Raw genomic sequence first — 24,615 nt, forward strand, 5'->3', positions numbered from 1 at the left:
GTCCTATATGATGGATGAAATGATATATACTCCCCGAATCCTATCAAGCAATGCAAATTATTTAGAAAATGATTCTTCTCTCTTCGGCAGATCTTCGAGCATGCTTGAAGTCTAAAAATAAGCATGGACCCTGAGACCTTTGAACAAGGCTGTGTAACAAGTTCACACCTTGGGCAGGCTTGGGGGGCCTAAATAACATTCCAAGATTTTAGTAAGACCAGTCAATTGACTGTCGACCCCATCATTATTTGTTGGCATTCTACGTTCAACTTACGTGCTATGTAGATGTCTACTGTATTCTTTACAATGGGTCAGCTTGGAGTCACAGTAGGCACGGAAGTACCCAGACTACAGCGTGGTCTTTCACTGTATACATCGAACGAGGCGTCCGGCAAAGGCGTCCAGCTCTCAATCCGGGCCTCAACCCGATTTGCTAGATGATCAGGCCCGTTGCAGAAGATCGATGTAACTTCGTATCAGATCCAAGACAACGCCTCGTTTCTTCTAGTACACAATGTTACTTGGGACTAAAGCAAGGTACTATGGATCGCCACGCGGCTGAAACCATCGCGCGGAATATGTGGTATATAAGGGTCCACATTTCTTTTCTGAATACCTCTAGCGTCGATACTTAATAGTAGATACATACTGTATACTTTCTCACGAGTCAAAGATTCACTATCAAATTTGGAAGATCTCTTCCAGCCAACTTCCAGCCAACATCGCACAAGATACAAGATGAAGACCACCGCCATTATCAGCACTGTTCTCCTGGCCACAGCCAGCACCACCCTAGCAGCCCCGAGTGCCCTCAAGCGAGCATTGCAACCCCTGCAACTGACGAACCTGTCTGGAAACCTTTACTCCGAAACACTTCCTACAACCTACGATATCGTTTTTGCGCTCAGTGATCCCAACACGAATATTGATACGCATTGCGATGCTGTGTGGTATGTGGATGAAATACCTGTACTCTAATGAAGCACTTGGGGAGCACTGGGGTCTTATTGGAAGGATGGCTTTACTGACTACTACATCGTTTTGTCGTTTGCATCTATAGGTCTGAAGGTCAGGCTGGAACCCTGATGTTCAGCTGCTCGAACCCGGCTTACCAGGTTAACTTTCCCGACGGCATCTATGATGTTGAGAACTTTGTGTTGCGGGTTGCTCGTCTTGATGGTACGGAGAGTGGTCAGAGTACTGTCTCTGGTGCTGAGTGGGAGTGTACGACAAGTACTGGGTATCCTGAGAAGTCGTGTCGGTGGGTTGGTGTTTTTGACATTGATGTGACTGCGTCTTCTTGATTTGCATAGGTACCTACTAGTAGTATATCAATAGAACCCGAGCATAGGTTTGGAATGGCATTGATGCACAGAGTCTGCCCATGTTGGTGGTTGGCCCATCACTTTGACTGTATGTAAGCTTGTATTCGGGTTCTTGGTAATTTTATGTACGAGTTACAATTGTTTGCAACATAATGTAGTTTAAGGAGAGACGAGGACAGCTTCAAGACAATTTGGTCGGAGATACAACTCATAAGGCTAGAACAGAAAAGAAAGGGCTAACGCGGTGCCACAACTTCATGTACACAAACATCCTCAGCTACACCGACCGAGGCGCCGAGGACCCGCGCCCCCCGGGGGGTTTTGGTAAAGGAAAAGAAGAGCGTTCCAGAGGAGACTCGCGACAAAGAAGCTCAATTCGTAAAAAAAATGGGAAAACAATAGAAAAAGGGAGAGCAGGAAACAGGAAAAAACGACCGACTCTATTCCACTAAAATCGAGATTTCCATTTTCAGGCTATCCGCTTGTTAATGCGAGTCCAACAACGCTTGCTATCCACCAGTGCCTCCAGCCGGCCTTTTGATACACCAGAAAAGTACGAGCGAAGACGATCAACGTAGACAAGTAACTTAGAAGCACTTGCGGTGAACAATGGAAGGTCCACTCTCGTCGTACTCCTGCTTGGAGATCCACATCTGCTGGAAGGTGGACAGGGAAGCAAGAATGGAACCACCGATCCAGACGGAGTACTTGCGCTCTGGGGGAGCAATGATCTTGACCTTCATGGAAGAAGGAGCAAGAGCAGTGATCTCCTTCTGCATACGGTCGGAGATACCGGGGTACATGGTGGTACCACCAGACTAAAAAAAAAAAAGAAAAGAAAATCAAAAGTTAGCGATCAATCATTGGCGGGAAATAAGAGAATTTGGGGAGGAATATCCAAAGACGACGTACCATGACAATGTTACCGTACAGATCCTTACGGACATCAACATCACACTTCATGATGGAGTTGAAAGTGGTGACGTGGATACCGCCGCTCTCAAGACCAAGAACGTTAGGCTGGAACAGAGCCTCGGGAGCACGGAAGCGCTCGTTACCAATGGTGATAACCTGTCCATCGGGAAGCTCGTAGGACTTCTCGAGGCTGGAGCTCTGGGAAGCGGTCTGGATCTCCTGCTCGAAGTCAAGGGCAACGTAGCAGAGCTTCTCCTTGATGTCACGGACAATTTCACGCTCGGCAGTGGTGGAGAAAGTGTATCCACGCTCAGCGAGGATCTTCATCAGGTAGTCGGTCAAGTCACGACCAGCCATGTCGATACGGGAAATGGCGTGGGGCAGGGAGAAACCTTCGTAGATGGGGACAACGTGGGTGACACCGTCACCGGAGTCGAGAACGATACCAGTGGTACGACCGGAGGCGTACAGGGACAGAACGGCCTGGATGGAGACGTAGAAAGCGGGGGCGTTGAAGGTCTCGAACACGATCTGGGTCATCTTCTCACGGTTGGACTTGGGGTTGATGGGAGCCTCAGTCAAGAGGATGGGGTGCTCCTCGGGGGCAACGCGGAGCTCGTTGTAGAAGGTGTGGTGCCAAATCTTCTCCATGTCGTCCCAGTTGGTGACAACACCGTGCTCGATGGGGTAGCGGAGGGTAAGGATACCACGCTTGGACTGTGCCTCATCACCAACGTAGGAGTCCTTCTGTCCCATACCAATCATGATACTGGATGCACGTTAGTTTCATTGCTCTCTATTTCTTCTTTTTCTTCTGCATTTTGGTTGTCCAATATGGTTGTGACAGTCCACGAATCCAGAGAAAAGGGGGAAGGAATATTTACCCATGGTGACGGGGACGACCGACAATGGAGGCTAATCAAAACAGTTAGAATCAATGATTTTTTTAGAGAAAAAAACTCCAACCCAATCTTGAAAAAAAATCAATGACGAAGGCCATGTTTTTTTTTCAAGATTGCATCAATACCCGCAGATACCGACGCAAGGGTTGGCGGGATGGCTTGTAAGGAGGGGGAGAGGCCTCGTTCTGTGGGGTTGTGACTTACGGAAGACAGCTCGGGGTGCGTCGTCACCGGCGAAACCGGCCTTGCACATACCCGAACTACGCAAATCGTCAGTAAATCACCCCTCAACTTGGAAATATAACCACATTGCTGTTCGAATGGGACGCTGAAGGGGTTGTTGGCTTGCGATTGGAAGCCAATTTGCCGGGGCGGCGAATAGGGGGGAAGTGATGGAATGGACGCCGCGACCGGGGCGGTTGACGTTCCCCCCCCTCAAAACACAGCCCCCCAGCTCCCTTGAACGAGCAAGCAATTCATCATCACATACCCATTGTCAATAACGAGAGCAGCGACTTCCTCTGTAGATGATGAAATGAGTCAGCAATGGGATCTAATGAAAAGTTGGGGGCTTTTCCTCAAATGATGCAAGCTGGGACCAGCTTGGGTGATTGGGGGGTAAAAGGGAGGCCCAAATGGCTGAGGTGGCCACAACAAGACGGAAGCCAAGAAGAGGGGGAAAACTAACCTTCCATGGTGACGGAGAAAAGGGAGATAGATTAAAAAAAGGAAAATGGGAGTAAGGGGAAGATATATGAAAGAGTAGTGGAAAGGGAGGAAGGAGGAAGAAGGGAAGAAGTGGAGAGGAGGGGAGAGTTTGTGATGGTTGGGAAGGGAACTTTGGAACTTGGGACACTTGGTGTGTGCGCAACTTGGTCTCGACTAAGCCCCCCAAAGCAAAGTGATCATCCAACTTTGAAGATTTTCTAATTCTTTATATATATCTTGGATTCTCAAGGCAGATGTGATTTAATTATTTGCTTTCGTTTTTTGTTTTTATTTTTTCTCCTGGTTTTTCTATCTGACCCCGTCCCCATTGGATCCCTATGAAATGTCCAGGCGTTCGTGGGGCAACTGGTCTGCTTTCGAGCCTCCAAGACCCTTTTATGGAACATTCCTCTTTCAAGGTCCGGTATTATTCCGATTTCCTGGTAAAGGAGATGCCTGAAAGAGAATTGATCGTGATCACGAATTGAATGGGAATTGCCTCTTCGTCTCATATGTGGCCCAGAATCCAGGCTACAGAGTTATGGGTCTCTTACCATTTCCCTCTGACGCCTTGTGGCGGGGAAGAGTTGTAAGGAAGGCCGGTGTGTGAGTGCTAAGTCACTTCTAAGTATAGAACGGCTCTGACGGCCACGCACCGGGTACTAAGGGGGTACATAGTCCATACATAGTTCGTACTTTAAATTGTTATCTCTCCCTTTTTTTTAGCAGGAATGAAAGACCCGGAGAATTAAACAGTCTTATCGTATTCGCATCGCTTCACCAAGCCATTGTGGCTCCATTGATGACGCCCCTCAATTCCCTTAGATTACCACGCTTGGAGCACATGTGCAAGGTGTCCTTTTTTTAAATTTTCTCTCTTTACGGAGTAGTTCTACCAGCTAAGCAAGTTCGTTACCGCCATTTGGGGCCAAAAGCTGAGAAAGCACCATGATTGACCAGTGAGACTTGAAAGGAATTCCGGACTTAAGGGGAAAAGCAAGAAGACGGTGTGGCAAGTCACCTGACTTGTTCTCGATGCCACTAGAAAAGTCCAGTGACTTCGGATTAGGTAAGGCTCCGTTATCGATAATCTCTGAACTTTAATGTAAATTATCTCGTTGAGTCCAGCATTACATTACAACACTTCTTAACCAACACGCTTTCTTCTCATATACTTGTTTCATTTTATATTTTGTGAATACAAATCCCCTTGGATTCTTAAAACATACTCGCCATGGATCCCGAAATGAACAAGCTCCTCAAATGGAGTGTCCAGAACTCTAAGCAAGAAAATGGAGATGCCCCTCCATCCACCGAGGAAGCCGCCCGCACTTTGACCCCCCAAATGCTGAACGCTCTGATGGGTGGACCTTCCGAGGCTGATCTGATGAAAGCTGCCATGGAGGTCTTGCACTCGGACGATTCCGATTTGGAAAACAAGCTTATTGCTTTCGACAACTTTGAGCAATTGATCGAGGGTATTGACAATGCCAACAACTTGGAGCCCTGTGGTCTCTGGACCCCATTGGTCCAGCTGCTGGATGATAAGGAGCCAGAAATCCGCAAGTATGCCGCTTGGTGTATTGGAACTGCTGTTCAAAACAATGAGAAGGCTCAGGACAAGGTATGTCAAAATCCCAAGCAAAAGTCTTTCCCGCAGAAAGAAATGAAAGCTAACCTGCCTTTTTCATCCTACAGCTCATTGTTCTCAACGCCATTCCCAAGCTCGTGACTGTGGCCACTACCGACTCCAACCCCATTACTCGCAAGAAGGCCGTCTACGCGCTTTCGTCCGCCGTCCGCAACTACCAACCGTCCATGAACGAACTGATTAAGCACGTCCCCGAAGGCTACGCACCTGAGAAGGTTGACGCTGGCGACATGGATGCGATCGATATCATTATGGATAAGCTGCGGACCCACGCCGTTTCCTCCACCTGAAGTACTGCGCAGAGCAATTGTTTCCCACGCTGGAAATGTCTATCACAAGAGCAGCCAGTCAACTGCCAAGCTGTGGTTAAATAAAAAAAAGATGAAATCGCCAATATTCATCAACACTAGACCTCAGCACTATGAGGGTCTCCATGAACTCCAGCGCGGTGTTGCTGAACAATGCGGTTTGCTTCCGTATCGACCGATGCGTCCAGCGTATATACTACATAGAGCTGGAATTAGCAGATACGGTCTGTTCTTGGATGAACTCGTGGACATGAAGTACGATTATCTCAACTTGACATGTGACGCGTCATCCACCTCCAGGGCTGGAGGCACCTGGGCAGACCAGAAATGACTTGATACAATATGTACATAGAGGCGATTGCCATATTTTTATCTAATGAGACCCCGAAAAATACACCTTTGAATATTTCTCTTGTTTCAAAAATAACATTTTACAACCTTATTGACAGTAGGCTGCTAAATAGTGGTAGCAACAGCCTTGAAACGCGCGTCCATCCACCTGGGCAACATATTGATTTGAATGTCATGTTCGATGCCTAAGTATCCAATGAAGGAATTATCCACACATTTATACATTAGGCATGTACTGTATCAATCAATCAATTGATGTATTTCAAAGCCAGACCCACCGCAGAGGTACATACATAATTTATGTACGTATAAACCTTGGACCTCCAGCAGGAATCGTGTGCATGACCGTTTGACATACCACTCATTTGCTTCGCTGCCTGGAACCGCCAGCGCTGCTTACAGTCAATTGGTAATACCCCACATATACTTGGCATTTTGTATACACATTAGTATATACTACACATCTGATCGTTCTCCAGACTCTCGAATCTACCAAGGTACATACTGTTGACTACTATATATTATACCTACATCAGCCTAAAATAGGCAGAACAGACCAAAAATTGTACAAACATACGTAGAAAGTACGTATGTATATAGTGACACAAAAAGCAACCTTCATATTGAATTCTTGAATAAAATCCAGTCGCTAATCGATAATGTATATAGACACATACATCAATATGTACCAAGCACTTGTGTTTCGAAATGCTGTAGATTGTACGACGGTCAGAGGCACCCAGAAACATTACCAAAGCAATCAAAATAATTGCAAAGTAAAAACTAATAGATCTACCAAAAGAAAACTGAACTTCATAGCCCATTTTACTTTCAGACTTCTGAGATCACTGTTGCTGCAGCCTACAATACACCACCATCGGCCCGATATTTTTTCCGGCCCCAGTCGTCATTGGATCCGCTAACAGCTCCAATCCCCAGCTCAATCACCAACACCAACTCGAAATCACACCCAAGATGGACGTCTCCAGCAACCGACTCTTCCGCTTCTCCAAGCCCGAATGGCTGAACAACGCCGCCGTCCGCAACACAGGCGTCTACGTCTCCGGCGCACTGGTGAGTGTCTTTCCCGACCCAATAACCCAACCCGACCAACCCCCCCAAACCCGAATCGGATCGCATCGCAATCCTCTTCCACAATCGATGCGTTCGTCGCAGTCATTCACGCAACTAAGAATCAGGGATCACATGGTCCATATAAACTGAAATCCAGACCATTTTACTGATCCGATATACTCTACAGTTCGCCGCAGGCTTCTTCTTCCTTATCGACGTAGCCTCCTTCTCGCATAGCGCCCGTAATGGCTCGGACGTGCATATCAAATTCGTCGACTGGATTCCTGGCATTTGCTCCGCGCTGGGTATGCTGGTTATCAACTCCATTGAGAAGTCGCGGCTGCAGGCCGATAGCTTTAGTTACAGTGGGAGCGGGGTGGCCTGGAAGGCGCGCTTTGTGCTTTTCCTGGGCTTTGCGCTTTTAGCTGGTGGTCTTGCGGGGAGTGTGGTATGTTTTGCGCTGCTTGGTCTTGCTTTGTTTTCCTGTTGCCTCCGGTTTGGAGGGGGCATGGGCGCTTGTTTTGCGGGGCTAATGTGCGTGTGTCTAGACGGTTATGGTTCTCAAGTACCTTATCAAGGACTATCCTATCCAGACACTTTACTTTGGTATTGCCAATGTTGTTGCGAATGGATTGGTTATGTTGAGGTGGGTTCTCTTTTTCTTGGGTTTTGCATTGGTCATGGAGCTAACATAAACACAGCTCTATTGTTCTTTGGGTGTCGCAGAACATGGAGGATGACTATACTTACAACCTCGCACTTTAATTGTGCTGGGCTTGATATATGGACTTTGCGGCTTGGATTTTCTGTACTTTATGCGCTGGTATTATGATTGATTCTGCTTGGGTGTTTACATTCGCATCTCCGGTGCTTCTGACTGGAGCTTCTTTAGGTACTAGCATGATGGAATTTTGGCTAGATTTATGACTTCCACTCATTCGAAATTAACTTTTGGATAACCTCAAGAGCGAAGATTGCTCAAATAGAAAACAAGTAAAATATGCCTCGCACACATGATGTTTAGATATGCCCATATGCATCACAAAACGCCCAATCCAAAATAAAAAGATGCACCATAAGTTCATGAAGTCATAGTGTAACGTACGTACCGACGTACTTGCTCGTAAGTAGGTGGTAAATGAATTAATGGCCCTCGCAAAAGATTCGAAGAATCTCATCAATGCATGTCATGGCTTTCTCTTTCTCTAGCACTTGAGGCGCATTACCCCCGCTAGAGGCCAAGTCTTTCACGTACTTCCGGAGCGCAAAAGCTGCAGCTTTGTAGGTCGCATGGTACATGTCTTTGAATTCGTCGTCGTCAGCCGAGGCACCTGGAGCAGGAGTCTCTGCACGAAGACCTTCGGGGGCTGCAGTAGAACTTGAGGTTTCAAGATCTGGATCGACTGCTTCAGACGTCGACTTGCTGGCCGACGGCCGTTTACTCGAGCGATGGAATCCATAGAGCCGCATGCAAGTCAGAATAGTACGTGTGATAACGTTTTTGTTTTCCGCAATGATAGATTCCGGGTTCTTTGGTGGAGAGGCTGGAACGGTGGTATTTTCCTCGGTGGATACCGAGGGCAAAGACTGTGGCTGCATTTGCTGCGAAACGCGCCGAGAGCGGGAGTCCAAGAATGGATTTGGTGTTGGGGCGCGCTTTTGAGGATCTGCACTAATACCCGGGGTTGCGCGAGCACTGCGTGTACTTCCAGGGCGAGTCAAATTGGTTCCAAGGGACATCGATCGGGATCTTCCAGAGACCAGTCGGTCGAGACTTGGGAGACTTGGTGTCTCGTCCTCGGGCTCACGTTTGGCTCGGAGTGATGGGAGATTCTGTGATGACGACGACGGTCGTGAAGATGCCATCAACTGAGAGACCGCCCCGCCACCTCCCTGTCGTACGCGGCGATGATGTTGTGCAGCCGACTCAAATAGTGTGGCTACTCGCTTCCGCTTGGGACTCGGTGAAAAGCAATCCGGAAGGAATTGCGCCGGCGCAGGCGCGCGCTCTCCGTCATAACTGGGCGGGGGTGATGGGAAGGCGTGTGCTTGGGTGACTTGCTGCGTGGAGAGGGGCGCTGCGTAAATCCTCAATTGGTATGGTTTGGTTGTCGAGGTGTTGGCACGGCCGTTGGTCTCATTTGGTGATGAATGGGGAGGAGTGGGTGGTCGCGTGCATGACGTCGCGCTGGATAACACGCCATAGACCAAGAGGTCGGAGGTGGTGGCTCCAGACCGTTTGGATGAAGTCCCATCGACACTGACCAGCAGGCCGACAGGACACTGAAGTGATTGGGGGAGGTCCAGTTCATCTTCATTTAACCAGATGGTCCCGGACAATTTGCGTTGTAGCCATTGCGACGTTTGCGTGCTAGTCGTGTGTAACTCGAGGCTAGGACCAGCTCGCGCATGGAGAGGAATCAAAGCAGGATTGACGAAGCTGCGGAGACCGAGTTTGGTGTTTTTGGTAAGATCGGATTGCCAATGGGAGGTCGGGTCAACCAAGCGGATCCCTGATGGTCAGCGCGAAACATATGAGGCGTTGCAATCAACTTACCTTCTAAATGGTGTTCTGGACTGAGATCAATGGTCCCGTTCCAGATATTCATTTTCAAAACAGGAAAATGAGAGTCGGCTTTACCATTCCATTTTGTGTTTATCTTTCAATTATGTGATCATCAGTCTTCAAATGTTGGATATCAATAGCGCGCGATGTGGGGAACGCGTCCAGACCCGTGGTCACGTGTCCCATTTAAACAGTCGCAGCAAAGCTCCATACAAAGTCTTGTAAGAAAGGGCTTCTAAAAATTGATAATAGCTAAGGGGGAAAACGATTCCTTTCAGCCCGTTGGGAATCCATATATTCACCGTGATATAATACACAAGTATCAAAGCTAAGAAAATGCTAAATCCATTGAACAATGGCAGCCCGACGCTGAGACCGCTCCTCAGCAAATCATTCGAAGTATATCGTGCATAACGTCAAAAACAAAATAAACTAGTTGTGGAAGAAAAGAAACCAAATTTCGTCATATAGGAAGCCTGGATGGCCACGGAATTTCTGTCTTTCAACAAGTCTCGTCCCGGAACCTTAACCAGAACCTTCATACCAAACCCGGCACGTTCGATCAGAACTCTTCCTGTTCTTGGAAGAACATTGAGAAGCTGATGATGGTTCCGTAGATCAAAAGGCCACCGAAAATCGACATGATCATGGCTGGGAGTTGGATTTCTCCACTGTGGGCAAGAACAATGGGAAGCGCTAGAAGAGCAGCGTTAGCGTTGTGCTTATAACCAACTCATGGAATTGACCGAAAGAGAGCATATCTAGGTACAAAGAGCCATGGACATGTTGGATCGGGATGCGCGGATACCCAAGTAGATGGATATACCCTGGGATAAGGTGAAGGTGTCACTTACCAATACCAGTCAGAACTAGGAAGCCGGTCATGAAGCGCCCGAAGTCCATCGCCGCATTGGAAGAGCTGTCCATGAAATCATCTGGGTTCGCACATCGCGAACAGATCCAATTGGGGAGCGGCGCAATCACATAGATGGCGACATCCAAGAGGGGCCAGTACTTGTGCCATAAGGCGGAAGAGAGAATAACGAGGAGGAAACCGATCGCAAGCACCTAGAGAAAGTAGTAGTCAGTACACCATTTCAAAAGCTGCATGATCATTGTCTGGGGTATTCTATGCGTACAAATGAAAGCGCGATAATGGTCTTGATTCCGGCGGCCATGATTGCGGAGTCGAAGCCGTCCCTGCGAGTTCGGGGTAGTGAGAATGTGGGTGGGATTGCAGTGTGGCTTGTGTGGATATCAGACAAAAAGCAGCTCAGCAGGTGTGGAAGGATAGCGCCATACAGATCGAGCGGAGGGGGGAGCTGTTGGAGGGATGAGTGACGTTGGGGCCTGAAGGTCACTGGACGTGGGTGCCTCAGGCGCCGAGAGCTCTCACACCGCGTCACCTTAACTGCCTGCTTCAGCTTCCCCATCTGCCCCAATCAGTTTCACTTGCCTTTTTGATTGTATCTTTCTTGTTCTCCGCCTATCAAGACTGATCTTCTATCTCTGTTTCCCCTTATATTCAACCTCTCTTTTCATCATGTTCCGAAACAACTACGACAACGACGCTGTTACCTTGTAAGTTGTCCCCTCCCGGATCAGCTACAACCTGCAATCCACATCAGACCCTACAGACCCTAACTCGATGACAAAAGCTCCCCACAAGGTCGGATATTCCAGGTGGAGTATGCACAAGAAGCAGTGAAGCAAGGATCAGTGGTGGTGGGATTGGTGAACAAGACACATTCCGTGCTCGTCGGCCTCAAGGTTCGCTCCAGTCACTCTATCTAACCCTACTACGTCGCAAGCTTGACCCCGAGCTGACCAAGACTCCATTACAACAACAATAGCGAAATGCCGAAGAACTCTCCTCCTATCAGAAGAAGGTCATCGAGATCGACTCGCACATGGCCATTGCCATCGCCGGCCTTGCATCAGACGCTCGCGTCCTCTCCAACTTCATGAAGCAGCAATCGCTAGGTTCCAAGATGACCTACGGCCGCCCAATCCCGTTGGACCGTATCGTTGCGCAGATCGGAGACCGCGCCCAGACCAACACTCAGCATTACGGAAAGCGTCCTTACGGTGTCGGCCTGCTGGTTGCCGGTGTTGACGAGGCTGGCCCGCACCTGTTCGAGTTCCAGCCCTCCGGGTTGACCCATGAGATGTCCGCTTGTGCTATTGGTGCTCGTTCGCAAATGGCGCGTACATACCTGGAGCAGAACTTGGATAAGTTTATGGATTGCAGCCGGGATGAGTTGATTACGCACGGTCTGCGTGCTCTCAAGGAGACCCTGTCTCAGGATAAGGAGCTTACGATCGAAAATACCTCTGTTGGTGTGGTTGGTGTGGCTCCTGAGGGTTCCAAGGGCCGTATTGAAAGCTTCAAGCTGTACGAGGGTCAGGAAACTTTGCCTCTTTTGGAGGCCTTGGAGCGGTCCGAATCAGCTGGTGCTGGTGAGGGCGAGGGCGAGTCCATGGAGGTTGATTCATAAATTATTCTGTGATGTTTAATGATGCGCATAGACATGAATACTCTTGCCTGATGCTGTATGCACTTTTTAACACGTTTTCCCTTTTTTTTTCTTTCTTCTCAAAAATGTTGCAACCATGAGTTTCATTTCTATGATGATTCTACCGGGTATATCCTGGATGCTATGCATGTCCTTTAAATCAATGATCCCGCAGAACATCACTCCAACACCCCCAGGCTGCACCTACTACTCCCTAGGTACACATAACGCTCAAGGACAAGACCCCACAAGAGACAAAAACACAAAACTACTCTTCACCCCAGTTCAACTGCATGCGTTGACTGCTAATCTGATATTCCAACAGTTTGTTCCAAACCTCCTTGGCATCCTTCGTCTCAGCAAGAATGTTACCATTCTCAGGACTGATGAAGCCTTGTTCGACCGCATTCCGTACCCAAGCCAGTACACCATCCCAGTACCCATTGATATTAAGTAGCACAACACCCACCTTGTGAATTCCAAGCTGGTTCCATGTAGTCATCTCCATCACCTCCTCGATTGTTCCAAACCCACCCGCCAGCGAAACAAACCCGGACCCAGGCCCTCCCTCCAGCACCTTGGTCGCCATCAACCGCTTGCGAGTGTGCATGTCCGGTACGATTGTGGTGACTCCGTACTCTGATTCGGGGATTCCATCCGCCTGCTCTGACTCCGAGACTACCCGCTCAGCGGCCTTGCCGCCACCGTCGCCGTTGGCGCTCTCCCCGTTCGGAGTTGCTGCGCCGTTGCCGTTGCTCTTCGTGGAGACCCGCACGAGCGCGCGGGGGATCACGCCGTGAACTGCTTGCGGGCCTGAGAGTGCGACGAGTGTGCGGGCAACCTCGCCCATTAGTCCTGTTGTGCCGCCACCGTAGACTAGCTGGACGTTGTGCTTGTGGAATTCTTGGGCGAGCGTTCGGGCGGCTTCGAGGTGGATTGGGTCATTTCCTGGTGTGGCGCCGCAGCTGTAGGTGGGTTGAGGTTAGTCTGGCTGTTTTGAAGGAGGGAGCTGAGACCCATTGTCTATTTGGTTGGTGGTTTTGTTCGAATGAGGGGGAGGAGATTTGGTGAGGAGACGGAATGGTGAGGGGGAGGGGTTGTGACTCACAAGACGCAGATAACCGCTTGCTTAGCTGGTGCCATGATGGATGAGAATAACAGGTTCTTGATATGTATAGATTTGAAGTTGTATTGTATTTATTCGAGTTTCAGAGAATGGGAAAAGGGAAAAGGCAGAGACCGCGGAGACAGTGTACTTGGAAAGCGTTAACTTGGAAACTGGTTCCACCACGATAAGAGAGCGTGACTTCACGTTGACCATTCTATTGGTTCCAATTGTCCCAATGCTTTCCCCTTTTTCTTTTTCCTTGGTAATTGATCGACCATTCAAAATGGCCTTTTTGTTTCAATGACTCATATTTACTCATGGTGACTCGTGAGCTGCTTACTGGGGAATTACTCTGAAGTGGGGGGTCTCCACGGAGAGCCTCTAGCGTACGGAATCACTTGTAGTAGCTCTACTAGTCCTATCATACAAAGCACCTGCATTGATACATATCGGATCTACTACCTACCCAGCTCCAAACAGATCCAGTACATATTGACATATGGATGCACTGTACTACAACAGTGCATCTTAAAAGATAATACTTCCAACATTGAAGGTCATACATACATGTACACATGTGCATCTCAACTGGTTGCGGGTTCAAATGTTACATATACATATCCGCACGTACATCAACACCAAACCCCTAGGCATTCAAATGTTGAACATCTACCTATGTATGTAACATGTGCCAAACACCCGTGGACTACATACATACAATGTACACATGTATATGTAGATCTCGAGCAATAATGTAGAAAACTTGAAAATAGACACATGTGCAAGCTTCATCACTCAAATTAAGTATTATGTATTCAAATACACATGTGTTCAATCAACTAACATTGATTTGACTCCAGTATAGATGGGTGCTTGAAATTGGAACAATATATTGGAAATTGCAACATCTACCGAGAAAATGCCCAGATTCCCACCATGCAAGGGGTATCATAAAAGGAAAAATCAGCTCACAACCCGGTTCTTTTTCCGCTTGGCTTTATTCTCACCAGAGCTAGGTGGTGAGTTACTCTTATCGGACGCCTTGCCAGGTGTATCAACCCGGACCTGCGGGGTTGAGACTCGACCAGGTACCCCCGGTGTGTTCGCGGTTACACCGAGGGATGACTTAGGCGCAGCTGCATTCTTGGTTGCGCGGTCATTCTCATTGCCAACTCGTGACATGATGAAAGAGCCCGGTTCTCCTACTAGTGGGGTCTCGTCCATGAACTCGTCGCCATATTTAGTGAACAGGCTGAACGATTCGGCAAGACTGCGGGTATCATGGTAGCTGGAGTTCGTGTTCGAGATCCCTAACCCTGCTCTGCTTGTTGCTTGTGTGTCGGATGTTGAAGGTGGCGCAGCTTCCGGCATGGGCGTGTTTTCTTTGCTTTGCTGTGATGCCTGTGCGCCGGACTCGGTGGCCCGCGCCATGGGCGGGAGGTATGTGTGTCCGTAAGAAGGGGTGAATGTCGGAAGGGTGGAGGCAGTCTTCATGAGCCGTGATAGGGATGTAACGGCCGAAAGCTGCGAGTAGAAAGAGTGGAGGGTTAGCCGTGATGCGCGTAAAGGGAGTTTGAAAGAGGCAGGGCAGCAAGAACGTACAATTCTGTTTCCCACCACACTAGCAACTGATGGCGCCATGTAGATACAATCTCCGACAAGGAAATATGTCGAGATCACGACTACCTCGTCGTCCATGCCATTCCGCTTCCGCCGGTTTTGCTTTCGAATAACCCAGACATTAGATGGTTCGTGAGCAAAGCGCGTGTCAGACTGCGCGGCCGCTTGCAGAGGGTCATATGCGACGATGAATTCTAGACCGGACATGGTCTTCAGACGGCCCTCGAACGCTTCGCGCGTTTCGACGAAGTTGCGGAAGGCCTCATTGTAATTGGCTTGGATGGCGAGGGAGGCATTGTTGGAGGTTGGGTCGAAGAAAGGGGACTCGGCAAAGTAGAAGAGAACTGAGCAACGCGAGTTGATTAGTAGCTATCGAGGCTTCATATAGGCTCTAGACGTACTGTTATTGGAGTGGATGTAACCCCCCATCATCTGGACGTGCGGGGGAGACCGCCAGAGGATTTCCTCCATTGCGGTATCTTGGCTAGCCATGGCGAACACCAATGAGTCCAATTAATTACTCAAATGCAGACAAGTTGGACCCAAAGATTCCTTGGAATTGGGGGAACAAAGCATAGAAGTGAGCTTAAAGCAATTGGAAAGATTTAACGATCGGAAGATCCAGAGATTAGAGATTAGATACGAGATATCACATGTTTTGCTTGTTTGCATTTGTTCTATACAGGGGTCATGTATGTATGGGTGCACTACTAGTAGTATGTCAAGTATGTAGTATGCATCATTTACAGTTAATCTGTAGACAGCGAGTTTAAAGCAAACAAGTTTCACAAGTGAAAAAAAAAGCAAATAACCCCAGCTCCAGCGCTCTATGTTGAATTTTGGAATAAAAAACCGACTCCCTCAAATATAGTAGTGTAGATGCGGATGTTGAAGACACGTTGAATGTGGTCCGCGATCAAGTTAATTTAAACAGAGAAAAGAGCAAGGATGATCAGAGAAGAGTAAAGCAATTCTTTCCTCAACGGGCATCGAATGGAGCAAAAATATTGCCGACGGTACGCAACTTGGTCAGCATTTCCTGCCATTCACCCTCGGGTGTGCTGAGGGTCGTGATGGCACCACCGGCACCGATTCGCCAGATTTGCTCTTTATCTTGATCAGAAGAGCAAGTAAAGGCCGTTCGAATCATGACCGCAAAGCTTCCACCACCCCCGAGATCAAGGTAGCCCATGACGCCAGAGTAAATCCCACGTCTGCGTCCTTCAATCGTTTTAAGGTGCATGCAGGAGCGTTCCTTGGGCGCACCGGTCATGGAGCCCGGGGGCAAGCAGCGCTGCAAAGTGGTAAGACCATGAACGGCCATATTGGAAGACTTCAGTTGCGGGATGTGGCGGACTGAATACCCGGGTTGATCGGGACGAACTTCGCCCTTGACATGTGTGATCATGGAGTAGACGTGACCATAATCCTCCACTTCAAGCAATTTCTCAACATGCACACCACCAGACCCACAAATACCATATAGATCATGACGAATCAAATCGGCAATCATGAGGTTCTCGGCCATTTCCTTTGTTGATGATAGGATTTCTTTCGCCTTGGCGAGTGTCATGTCGGGGGTCTTTCGAACCGTGCCTTTCATGGGTTTCATCTCGAGAGTAGACACGCGATCCCAGTCAAGGAAACATTCTGGGCTGCTGCTGACTATCTTGACTGGGCCAAGATTTGCGAACCCGCTGTACCGAGCAGGATTGTACTTCTTCAGTCGTCTATATAGTTTCCAGGGGAACACGACGCGGTCGGATTCTGATGCTGGAACTGGCAGAGTGATTGATGTCTCAGCCGTGAGGCAAAGCTCATAAGATTCGCCGGCCTCTAATTCGGCATTGCAAGCTGCGATTCGCTTTTTGTAATCAGTCTCATCGGGGAATGAAATGACACCATGATGGAGGATGGAATCTAGAAACTCGAGGTCGGATTCTTCAGTATTATCCTGGCTTTGAGACTGGCCCTTGAGTAATTGAACTGCCTCGTCAAGCCAACTACTCGTTGAGTCATCCGAGGTGCGGGTAGATTGTACGACAATGTTGCCAGTCTCATTGTCAACGACAATACTTCTTTCACACCACAACAAACTGACGTCTGGAGGATCATCCACATTGGAGCCAGTTGATGAAGAATTGCAAGGCGTAGATGTTTGGGCAGATTCCTTGGGGTGAGGAAGGCAGGAGAGGCCAAGTTCATAAGAAAAGTAACCCAAGAATCCACCCCAGAAGGGACTATGGATACTGCCGGAGCTGACCTTCTTCATATCCATCAAGTATCGGAGAGCATCCCAAAGCTGAATAACGGTTAGACTCTTCTCAAGTACTTGGTAGTTGCCATGTACTTGATATAAAGTCAACTTTTGCAGCTCCACACTGTACTCCAGTCGCCAGGAACCGGGACTAGGGATCGAGACAATGCTATATCGATTATCGGATTGGAAGACCACTGTCGGAGAGCCTGGCTTGTTGAAGACTTCACTGATGGTCTCTGCGGTCCAGTCTCCTCGCTCAAGAGACCGATGTGCCGAGACAGGTGACGTTGACGAGCTCCATCTCAACATATCGTATGCAACATCTGGAAATGTGCACGTTTCATCTTGAGGAGTAATGATAGTCTCAGGCAAAGCACTGTATGCTTCACGACCAATCACTTTGTTGAATTTGAGAGCCAATGCCCACCAGTTTTGGAGCAGTTGTTTGCAGGCTTCCTTTTCTGATTTGCATGATTCGGGGTGAAATTGAACTCCCCAAAAAGGCTTCTGTCGATGGCGAACTGCCATTGGTATTCTTTTACCCTGGGTCGAGTCATTTTCAAGGGTAAACCAGGCCAAAAAGTCCAAATCATTCACAGAAGAAGCACGAGAAGCATGCACGGCGTCGAGATTGGCATAAAGAGAGTGATACAAGGTCACCTCAATGTCAGAAAGATGGTGGAATATATCATTAGAGCTTGTTGAGATATGATGCACCTGACCATGCAGTGGATACGGCAAGCGTTCAATCGGAACTCCATGGTGCAAGCATAGACTCTGGAAGCCGAGACAGATGCCGAAGATCGGAAGCACCTCGGCTTCCTGGAGGTTCCAGATATCTCTCATGATACCGACATCTTTAGGTAAATTGGGATTCCCCGGTCCAGGGCCAAGCACGATGGCCTCATAATGGCGAAGAAACTCGTGCATATTGCCATCGGGCCAGTCGGAGTCAATGGTCATCACAGTGACTTTCACAGCCAACGTCTCTTCAAGCATTGCAACCACATTGTATGAGAATGAGTCGTATGCATCGACATATAAGACGCTTTTAGTTGGTCCATTTGGAGAGGCTGACAGGGCTGACCTCTCCCAATCGCCTAGTAGGGGTGCCATGGCGGGATGACCAGATTCACTGCGGGGTGGCGGATTGGCCTAGAAACGCAATAATGACTTTGTTGACAAATGAGAGAGATCAAAAAAGGGATGTTGAGGGGATATTCTGCGTGATAGTGGCTTATTTCATGAATGCTTTTTTTTTCTTTTTAAACCGAGAGTCCTGCCTCGATTTGCAAAGTGGCGGATGGAATCCAAGCTTATCAAGTTATCTGTGATTTCCCGCGGTCAAGTTCGAATGGGGATTTTTGACCTTTTTAAGGATCCATGGCGTTTTGGCCCGGGTAATTTGAAATAGAAATAGAAATCGAAATTGGATAGAATGCAAATACGACACAATTTTATTACAATGTATTGTTCCTCGGAAGTAAAGAGGAAGAAATTTTAAGGTTGGGAATGTGCAGGCAAAAAGCGGGTACCGCCGGACCAGAGATTGGAACCAACACGGTAATATGCGAAGTCACAATAGCGATGCATTTCTAATGAAGTAGCAATAGAAGCGATCTACATAGGGTATCCAAAACCGAACAAAAAGCAATATAGTCCAGAGAGAGAGATAGAGAGAGAGCAGAAATATTACGCTGCGCCTGAGCCAGGTTGGAGTGTGGCGAGCTTGGCAGCCACCTTGGGGAAATATTGGGCCACAAATCCTTCAGTGTAGTAGCTGTGGGCAGAGCTGTGGTCGGCCACCAGGTTATGCGCCAGCTCATGACACAAAATCACCCACCAGTACACAATGGCATCCGTACGATCAGGTGTCGAGCTCTGGAGCAAGGCTTGCTCTTGCAGCTTCTGGAAGTAGAAGTAATTGCAAAATATGCTGCCCGCCCGATTGAATGCAATGGTCTTGCCACCTGGATCATAAAATATGCTCAGGCTGTCCGCACGCATTGCAAAAATTGAACCAGAATCAAGAAGAACCGAGGCAAAAATGTTGATGCTCGTACGGTTGTTCGCGAGGAAAGCGGACCGCTCGGTGATGGTCTTGACAAATAAGACATTGACACCACTGGGGAGCGTTGCCACAAACTCCAAATCATGACCTGGTCGCTCATCACAATAGGATTGACTTGCCGAAATTTGGTTGGTCTCTGGCCGGCTGAATACATTGGATGATCCATGAGGGCGACAAGCCTGCACGGCGGATAGAAGCTCTTGTTGTAACCGATGCGGGGAATCAGCCGAAACGGATTGCTCAGGGCGCGGCTGTTGAGGATCTTTGGAGGAATAAGGTGGAGGTGGAGGAGCGGCATCATTCGACTCGGGGAGTAAAGATTGAGATTGCTCAGGATTAGGTGTTGATCCTGAACGACCGTCTAGACCAAATCGCTTGGTGAGGTTGGCAAACAATCCACGAGGTGCCCTTTCTGGCATCGTGGGTTCAGAAGGCGCAATCTGTCTTTCTTCGGCTGACTGTTTGCTGTTTGGTGATTCGGGAAAAACCCCCGGCATAAGGGATTGTTGTGACTGGGGCTCCGGCCTTACTTGCTTCGCCTTTTGAGCTTGCTCGGCCGCCCAGGCAGCTTCTCTCTCTTGCAAGGCCTGTCTCTCTTCTTCTAATTGTTTCTGTCGTTTATCTCCTGCCATTCGAGCCTCGTGGGCTTTCTGTCTAAGAATGCGCTCCACATTATAGCCTCGAGCACGAAGCTCCAGGAGGTCCGTCTTCAACAACATTTCCAAAGTCAAAGTGGAATGAAGCTTTGGTCGCTTGAGAATCAAGTGGACTAGAGACTGACTGATCTCATAAAGGTCATATTTGCCAGCATAGATGCACAACCCCCAATTGTTGGACAATCGGGCCATGATGGCCTTACGCTTTTGGGTATGAGACACTCGCCTCCCCTTCAAAGATCGGGTAAGTTGGATGGATGTGACCACCTGCACACTAAAATCATGTTCTAACCAGCGAGCTCCGTGTTGAATAGCGTCTGCTGGTTGGTCATGCAAGAATAGCCGTACCCGCTCGAGGATTATCTTGTGTAACTGCACGGCTGGGGTTTGATCAGCCGCAATACCTCCAAATCTGGCTTGCTCCTCAACAAGCTTGCTCAGCGGAACAGCACCGAGAGCGATGTAGAAGTTTTCTAATGATTCTTCTTGGGGCGCTGCAAGGACATGTTCTTTGAATAGATTGAAGCTCTGGAAATCATCCACGACAACAATTTCTTTCGCAGATGAAAGACTCCACTCCCTGATATCTAAATCTTCCTCAGGATCAGCAATCTCTTGTTCAGTCGAGGTTCCTTTGCTGTCTTTTTTTGCAGACTGAGGTGGAATATCACGACTAGCCAACAAGAACCTTGCTGTTTTCATTTCAGTGAACAGATCTTTGTCTTTCTTGAGAAGGGGAAGGTTCTCAGCAAGAGTTCTTAGAAGCATGAGGTATTTATCAGAGCTTTGGAATGCAGCCGAAATGCGAGCTGGTTCTTTCACTAGCATTCGTGCGATTTCTGTCTTTGTCGGTTCTCGTCTGGAGCCAACGGCTAACAGGAAGAAATTGGCTTCCTTTCCAAAGTCCACAAAGTCAAAAATATCCTTGTAGTCTTCTCCATCGCCAAGATAACAGAGCTTAGGCGCAACAAAGCGGGTTTTAGTGCCCTTGTTTGATTGATCTTTTGTCGAAATGGGGATAATCGGAGACGATCCAACTCGCTCGATATCCTGGGGACTTATATCGGATGCTCTGCTAGCCAAATACTTGAAAACAATTCTAGCCTCCCTTGAAGTAGCTGGGGGTTGACGAATCAAGATCCCAAGACATTCCGTCATAGGAGGGTGCGGTTTCACGCCCAATTTGGAGGCATGCGGATGGAGCTGCTGTTGGAGGATATGGAAGCCAAACAGCGCGGCACCCTCGTTCGTGAAGCACTTCTTTGGCGCTGCGAGGCTCTCTGAGCCATCAACAGGGAGAAAGGGCACCGTGACTGCATTGATATCAAAAGCATCATAACCGTTGGTATGATACTCATTGAGGAAATACGACAGGGCCTTAGTCTTTCGGGCGCTGTTCTTCTCTGCGTCACTACTGATCATGAGACGTACAAGCTCAGCTCCTGTTGGGTGTCGCTTCAAGCCCATCATTGACAGGAACTTTCCTTCATTGCTCGAGTTGTTGAAAATTCCTGGCCATTCGATTACGGGTAGACCCATGGCCCGAAGCGAATCTTTTGGCTCATATAGTTCAGAGATCTTGTAGCGAGTGCTGGGCGACACATTGGAACCTTCTCGATACTCGGCAGTACAGATACTTGTGTCCTTGAGTCTCTGGATGTCATTAGAAGGGATGTCTTCCCGAACGGACGTGAGATACCGAATCAAATCAACATGACTCCATTTCCGTGTCGAAGAGCCTTTAGCATCGCCGGACGGTGGCTGATTATTGATGAGACGATCGAAAATAACCCCCAACTCAACGGTCTTGCGGACTCCCAGAGATACAAGGAACTTTTCTTTGACGCCATTCAAACCATGTACAACGGGAAGATCATCGAAAAGGCGTACGGAGGCAAAGTATGTTTGCTCCGGTTGTTTCATTCCAAGCTTGGTCGGGATCACAGTCTGAGATTGGAGCGTATTGATCACAGTCTGTTTGGAAGCCTGGCCTAAGCTTTCCCATTGCTTAGACAAAAGGGGGAGGACCAGGTTAGAAAAGGAGGCGCTTTGTGTGATGTCTTGCTCCGGTGACAAGAGATTGCGATCCCCAGCATTAATCACGAGCCAGCGAAGCCAAGGGACAAGTTGCAATTCGACCCATCCCAAAGCCTCAAGTTCCTGTTTACCCAAAAGCTTGGTAAAGCGGAATGGCATCACTGCTGATGGTATAGGGAGATCGGTGGAAATGCGTTGGGGATTTAAAAAGCTGGTGATGTCGGCAAAAACGATAAGTCTTGTGGGCTTTCCGTCTTGATCTTCATCGTTTGCCACTGCAACTCGGAGAAGACTCTGAGCTGAAAGTCTATCAAGCTGTCCCGTCACAGATTTGCGACCCAACCAGGTCAAAAACTCAACAATCTGGTTAGACCTTAGGGTACTCGCCTCCAGTTCTCGTTTGATATCAGAAACAGTAATTTCCGTCACCAATCCAAACTCGGTCAGCCTTTGAACAAAATCTTTAGCTTGGAGGACAAATGCGTCGGGTAGGGCGGGGATCGAGTCCATGAAGCTGAGGTCCTTCGGGGCAATGCGTGTCTGATGGCTGGGAATAACGCCGCACGTCGAAAGAACCTCGATCGAGGCATTCTTATTGCACATCCAGAATGCATCTTCGATAGTCTGGCCGAGCATTGACGACGGTGTCGATTCACGGAAAACAAATTGATTTGCAGTATGGATTGCCTCGGGAAGGACATCCACGATATCTTCTTTGCGAATCTTCGAAGAACGTGAGGGTCCAACCTTGGCTGCCAATTTGGATTTTATGGTACTCATCTCTGCAGACCATGCGATTCGGCAGACGATTCCAACAGCGCGCAGCATTTCAAGATTCCATTTGCTAATGTACCGAGTATTGAGGTCAATGCTTTCACGCTCAACTGTAGGAATGACAGATGGCGCCGAGACATGAGCATTAAGACCAGTAGTTTGCGCGGTAGGGAACCCAATGAAGACTCTTCCTGCTTTCGATGGCAAGATAGAAGCAAGAATCTCCGACTGGGATGAAGAAGCCCCTGATGCAACGTTCGCATCATATGATGGGGTCAGAATTGCAATTGTAGCCCTTTTAGGTGGTGGCTTTCGAGTTGCCCGTTCCAGTTCTTTGCTCAGACTAGAACTGACTGAAGGCTGTATCGATGCGGTATTGATGTGTAAGAATACTGTGGCTTTCACCAAAGAAGTCATGTTACCCGATTGCTCAGGTTGAAGTGTCTTTTGAGATTGCGATGGTTTATCAGATCCGCTTGGGCTTGTAAACTTTGAGAAAAAACTGCGAAGAGAGCTGGTGGTATCCCGAAGATTATCAAGACTGATCAGGCTGGCATTCGGATTCCACTCTACAATTCGCATCCAGGCCGCATCGACTTGTGCGATCTCCTGAGTTACGCCAGTGATTTTCATGAGACCTTCTGCTGTTTTCGTCTCGATGTCTCTGGGAATGGGAACATCGACACCCGGGGCATTCTTTTTCGATAATCGCAGGAGACTCCAATCGTCCAGTAATAGCTCGATCTCCTGCAGAGCGACAAAGGTCAAACTGCTCGACAAGAACTGGCATAATTGCAGCAAAGACGGAACAGGCGAAGAATCATTGCGATAGTCCAGTACAAAAGTGGTGTCTTTGTTTGATGTTTCCCCCAGATCCAGTCGTCGTGTAAAGAGACCATTGCCCTTCCAGTAGAATGCCATTGCCTGGCTACCAGATGACACGAATGGCTCCTCGCAGTCATCGAAAACACTGTAGAAACCCACACCAAATGCTCCAATCTTGGTTTCGTCAGGGTTTCCATCTGCGATGCGTTTCAACCGGGCCCAGTCTTTGTCGCTGAAAGGAAGACCATTATTAGATATCAGAAGACGGCGGAGGGTATGGTTGGCAATAGTGTGCTTTATCTGCTCTGTTGGGTCGGTTGATGAGGGTGACGGGATTGTTGTAGAGGGTAGCGTCTCAAACTTGATTGTCACTTTAGTTGCGGATGCATCGGCGGCATTCTGAATCATCTCTCTAAGAACAGTCCTGAAAACGTGAGATTCATGAGTAAAATGCCATAATCTTGGAGCCCATAGGTCAAAAGACTTACCATTTCCCCGAGTACCGTGCCAGAACTTTGGAGATCAGGCCTCGAGTGTCGACGGTTACTGCTTCTTCATCGGCGCCGGACCCCATAGTCCGGGCCTTTAACGCATTAAAATCGATATTCAGAGCCATATCTGTGGTTTGTTTAAATCAAAAGCTGTCAAAACGTGGAGATCAGCGCGGAAGCCTATATCATATTACAGGCTTGTCATGGGCGCCAAAAGGCACTGTGAGATAATAAATAGAGGATAAAACGCTGCGTAGAGATAGGCGTAAAGAACAGTAACTCCAAAGAGAAGAAGGAAGAAAACGACAGAATATGTAGTTGCAACTTGAAGTGTATAAGCAAATAGTGATCCCGAGACTCGAGTCCGCGGAGGTGGCATCGCCTTATCGGCGCTTATCAGTAGATTAGATCAGCTTCTGCTTATGTCATCCATGTTTCCATCGCGGCTTCAGGAGCA

At 48.3% G+C, this 24,615-nt stretch overlaps 11 protein-coding genes across 11 annotated transcripts; 4 read left to right on the forward strand and 7 right to left on the reverse strand.

Annotated features, from left to right (window-relative positions):
- Positions 1 to 738: 738 nt before the first annotated feature.
- N7466_009830 (uncharacterized protein) lies at positions 739 to 1,304 on the forward strand (the record flags this gene model as incomplete). The annotated part of the gene is made up of 2 exons (XM_057169219.1): positions 739 to 950; positions 1,061 to 1,304. 2 exons carry the CDS (start codon positions 739 to 741, stop codon positions 1,302 to 1,304), a joined length of 456 nt encoding a protein of 151 aa, XP_057017925.1.
- Positions 1,305 to 1,912: 608 nt separating this feature from the next.
- On the reverse strand, positions 1,913 to 3,837 carry act1 (actin ACT1; the record flags this gene model as incomplete). Its single annotated transcript, XM_057169220.1, has 6 exons — positions 1,913 to 2,143; positions 2,238 to 3,009; positions 3,125 to 3,155; positions 3,347 to 3,402; positions 3,633 to 3,663; positions 3,831 to 3,837. The coding sequence occupies 6 exons, from the start codon at positions 3,835 to 3,837 to the stop codon at positions 1,913 to 1,915; spliced, it is 1,128 nt and encodes a 375-aa protein (XP_057017926.1).
- Positions 3,838 to 5,084: 1,247 nt separating this feature from the next.
- fes1 (Hsp70 nucleotide exchange factor FES1) lies at positions 5,085 to 5,791 on the forward strand (the record flags this gene model as incomplete). The annotated part of the gene is made up of 2 exons (XM_057169221.1): positions 5,085 to 5,474; positions 5,549 to 5,791. The coding sequence occupies 2 exons, from the start codon at positions 5,085 to 5,087 to the stop codon at positions 5,789 to 5,791; spliced, it is 633 nt and encodes a 210-aa protein (XP_057017927.1).
- A 1,344-nt stretch (positions 5,792 to 7,135) lies between these two features.
- N7466_009833 (UPF0220 family protein) lies at positions 7,136 to 7,999 on the forward strand (the record flags this gene model as incomplete). The annotated part of the gene is made up of 4 exons (XM_057169222.1): positions 7,136 to 7,234; positions 7,422 to 7,682; positions 7,783 to 7,880; positions 7,936 to 7,999. The coding sequence occupies 4 exons, from the start codon at positions 7,136 to 7,138 to the stop codon at positions 7,997 to 7,999; spliced, it is 522 nt and encodes a 173-aa protein (XP_057017928.1).
- A 378-nt stretch (positions 8,000 to 8,377) lies between these two features.
- On the reverse strand, positions 8,378 to 9,843 carry N7466_009834 (uncharacterized protein; the record flags this gene model as incomplete). The annotated part of the gene is made up of 2 exons (XM_057169223.1): positions 8,378 to 9,747; positions 9,792 to 9,843. The coding sequence occupies 2 exons, from the start codon at positions 9,841 to 9,843 to the stop codon at positions 8,378 to 8,380; spliced, it is 1,422 nt and encodes a 473-aa protein (XP_057017929.1).
- A 519-nt stretch (positions 9,844 to 10,362) lies between these two features.
- On the reverse strand, positions 10,363 to 10,978 carry N7466_009835 (Vps55 family protein; the record flags this gene model as incomplete). The annotated part of the gene is made up of 3 exons (XM_057169224.1): positions 10,363 to 10,496; positions 10,655 to 10,868; positions 10,940 to 10,978. 3 exons carry the CDS (start codon positions 10,976 to 10,978, stop codon positions 10,363 to 10,365), a joined length of 387 nt encoding a protein of 128 aa, XP_057017930.1.
- A 365-nt stretch (positions 10,979 to 11,343) lies between these two features.
- On the forward strand, positions 11,344 to 12,298 carry pre5 (proteasome core particle subunit alpha 6; the record flags this gene model as incomplete). The annotated part of the gene is made up of 3 exons (XM_057169225.1): positions 11,344 to 11,381; positions 11,459 to 11,570; positions 11,654 to 12,298. The coding sequence occupies 3 exons, from the start codon at positions 11,344 to 11,346 to the stop codon at positions 12,296 to 12,298; spliced, it is 795 nt and encodes a 264-aa protein (XP_057017931.1).
- A 286-nt stretch (positions 12,299 to 12,584) lies between these two features.
- On the reverse strand, positions 12,585 to 13,459 carry N7466_009837 (LOG family protein; the record flags this gene model as incomplete). Its single annotated transcript, XM_057169226.1, has 2 exons — positions 12,585 to 13,281; positions 13,425 to 13,459. 2 exons carry the CDS (start codon positions 13,457 to 13,459, stop codon positions 12,585 to 12,587), a joined length of 732 nt encoding a protein of 243 aa, XP_057017932.1.
- Positions 13,460 to 14,387: 928 nt separating this feature from the next.
- med6 (mediator complex subunit MED6) lies at positions 14,388 to 15,536 on the reverse strand (the record flags this gene model as incomplete). Its single annotated transcript, XM_057169227.1, has 2 exons — positions 14,388 to 15,388; positions 15,446 to 15,536. 2 exons carry the CDS (start codon positions 15,534 to 15,536, stop codon positions 14,388 to 14,390), a joined length of 1,092 nt encoding a protein of 363 aa, XP_057017933.1.
- Positions 15,537 to 16,023: 487 nt separating this feature from the next.
- pabA (aminodeoxychorismate synthase pabA) lies at positions 16,024 to 18,420 on the reverse strand (the record flags this gene model as incomplete). Its single annotated transcript, XM_057169228.1, has 1 exon — positions 16,024 to 18,420. The coding sequence occupies one exon, from the start codon at positions 18,418 to 18,420 to the stop codon at positions 16,024 to 16,026; it is 2,397 nt and encodes a 798-aa protein (XP_057017934.1).
- A 576-nt stretch (positions 18,421 to 18,996) lies between these two features.
- On the reverse strand, positions 18,997 to 24,283 carry N7466_009840 (histidine kinase-like ATPase domain-containing protein; the record flags this gene model as incomplete). The annotated part of the gene is made up of 2 exons (XM_057169229.1): positions 18,997 to 24,091; positions 24,156 to 24,283. 2 exons carry the CDS (start codon positions 24,281 to 24,283, stop codon positions 18,997 to 18,999), a joined length of 5,223 nt encoding a protein of 1,740 aa, XP_057017935.1.
- Positions 24,284 to 24,615: the final 332 nt, after the last annotated feature.

The sequence above is a fragment of the Penicillium verhagenii genome (genome assembly GCF_028828195.1).
Source record: "Penicillium verhagenii strain IBT 33310 chromosome Unknown utg000009l_segment0_segment0, whole genome shotgun sequence".
Lineage (NCBI taxonomy): Eukaryota > Fungi > Ascomycota > Eurotiomycetes > Eurotiales > Aspergillaceae > Penicillium > Penicillium verhagenii.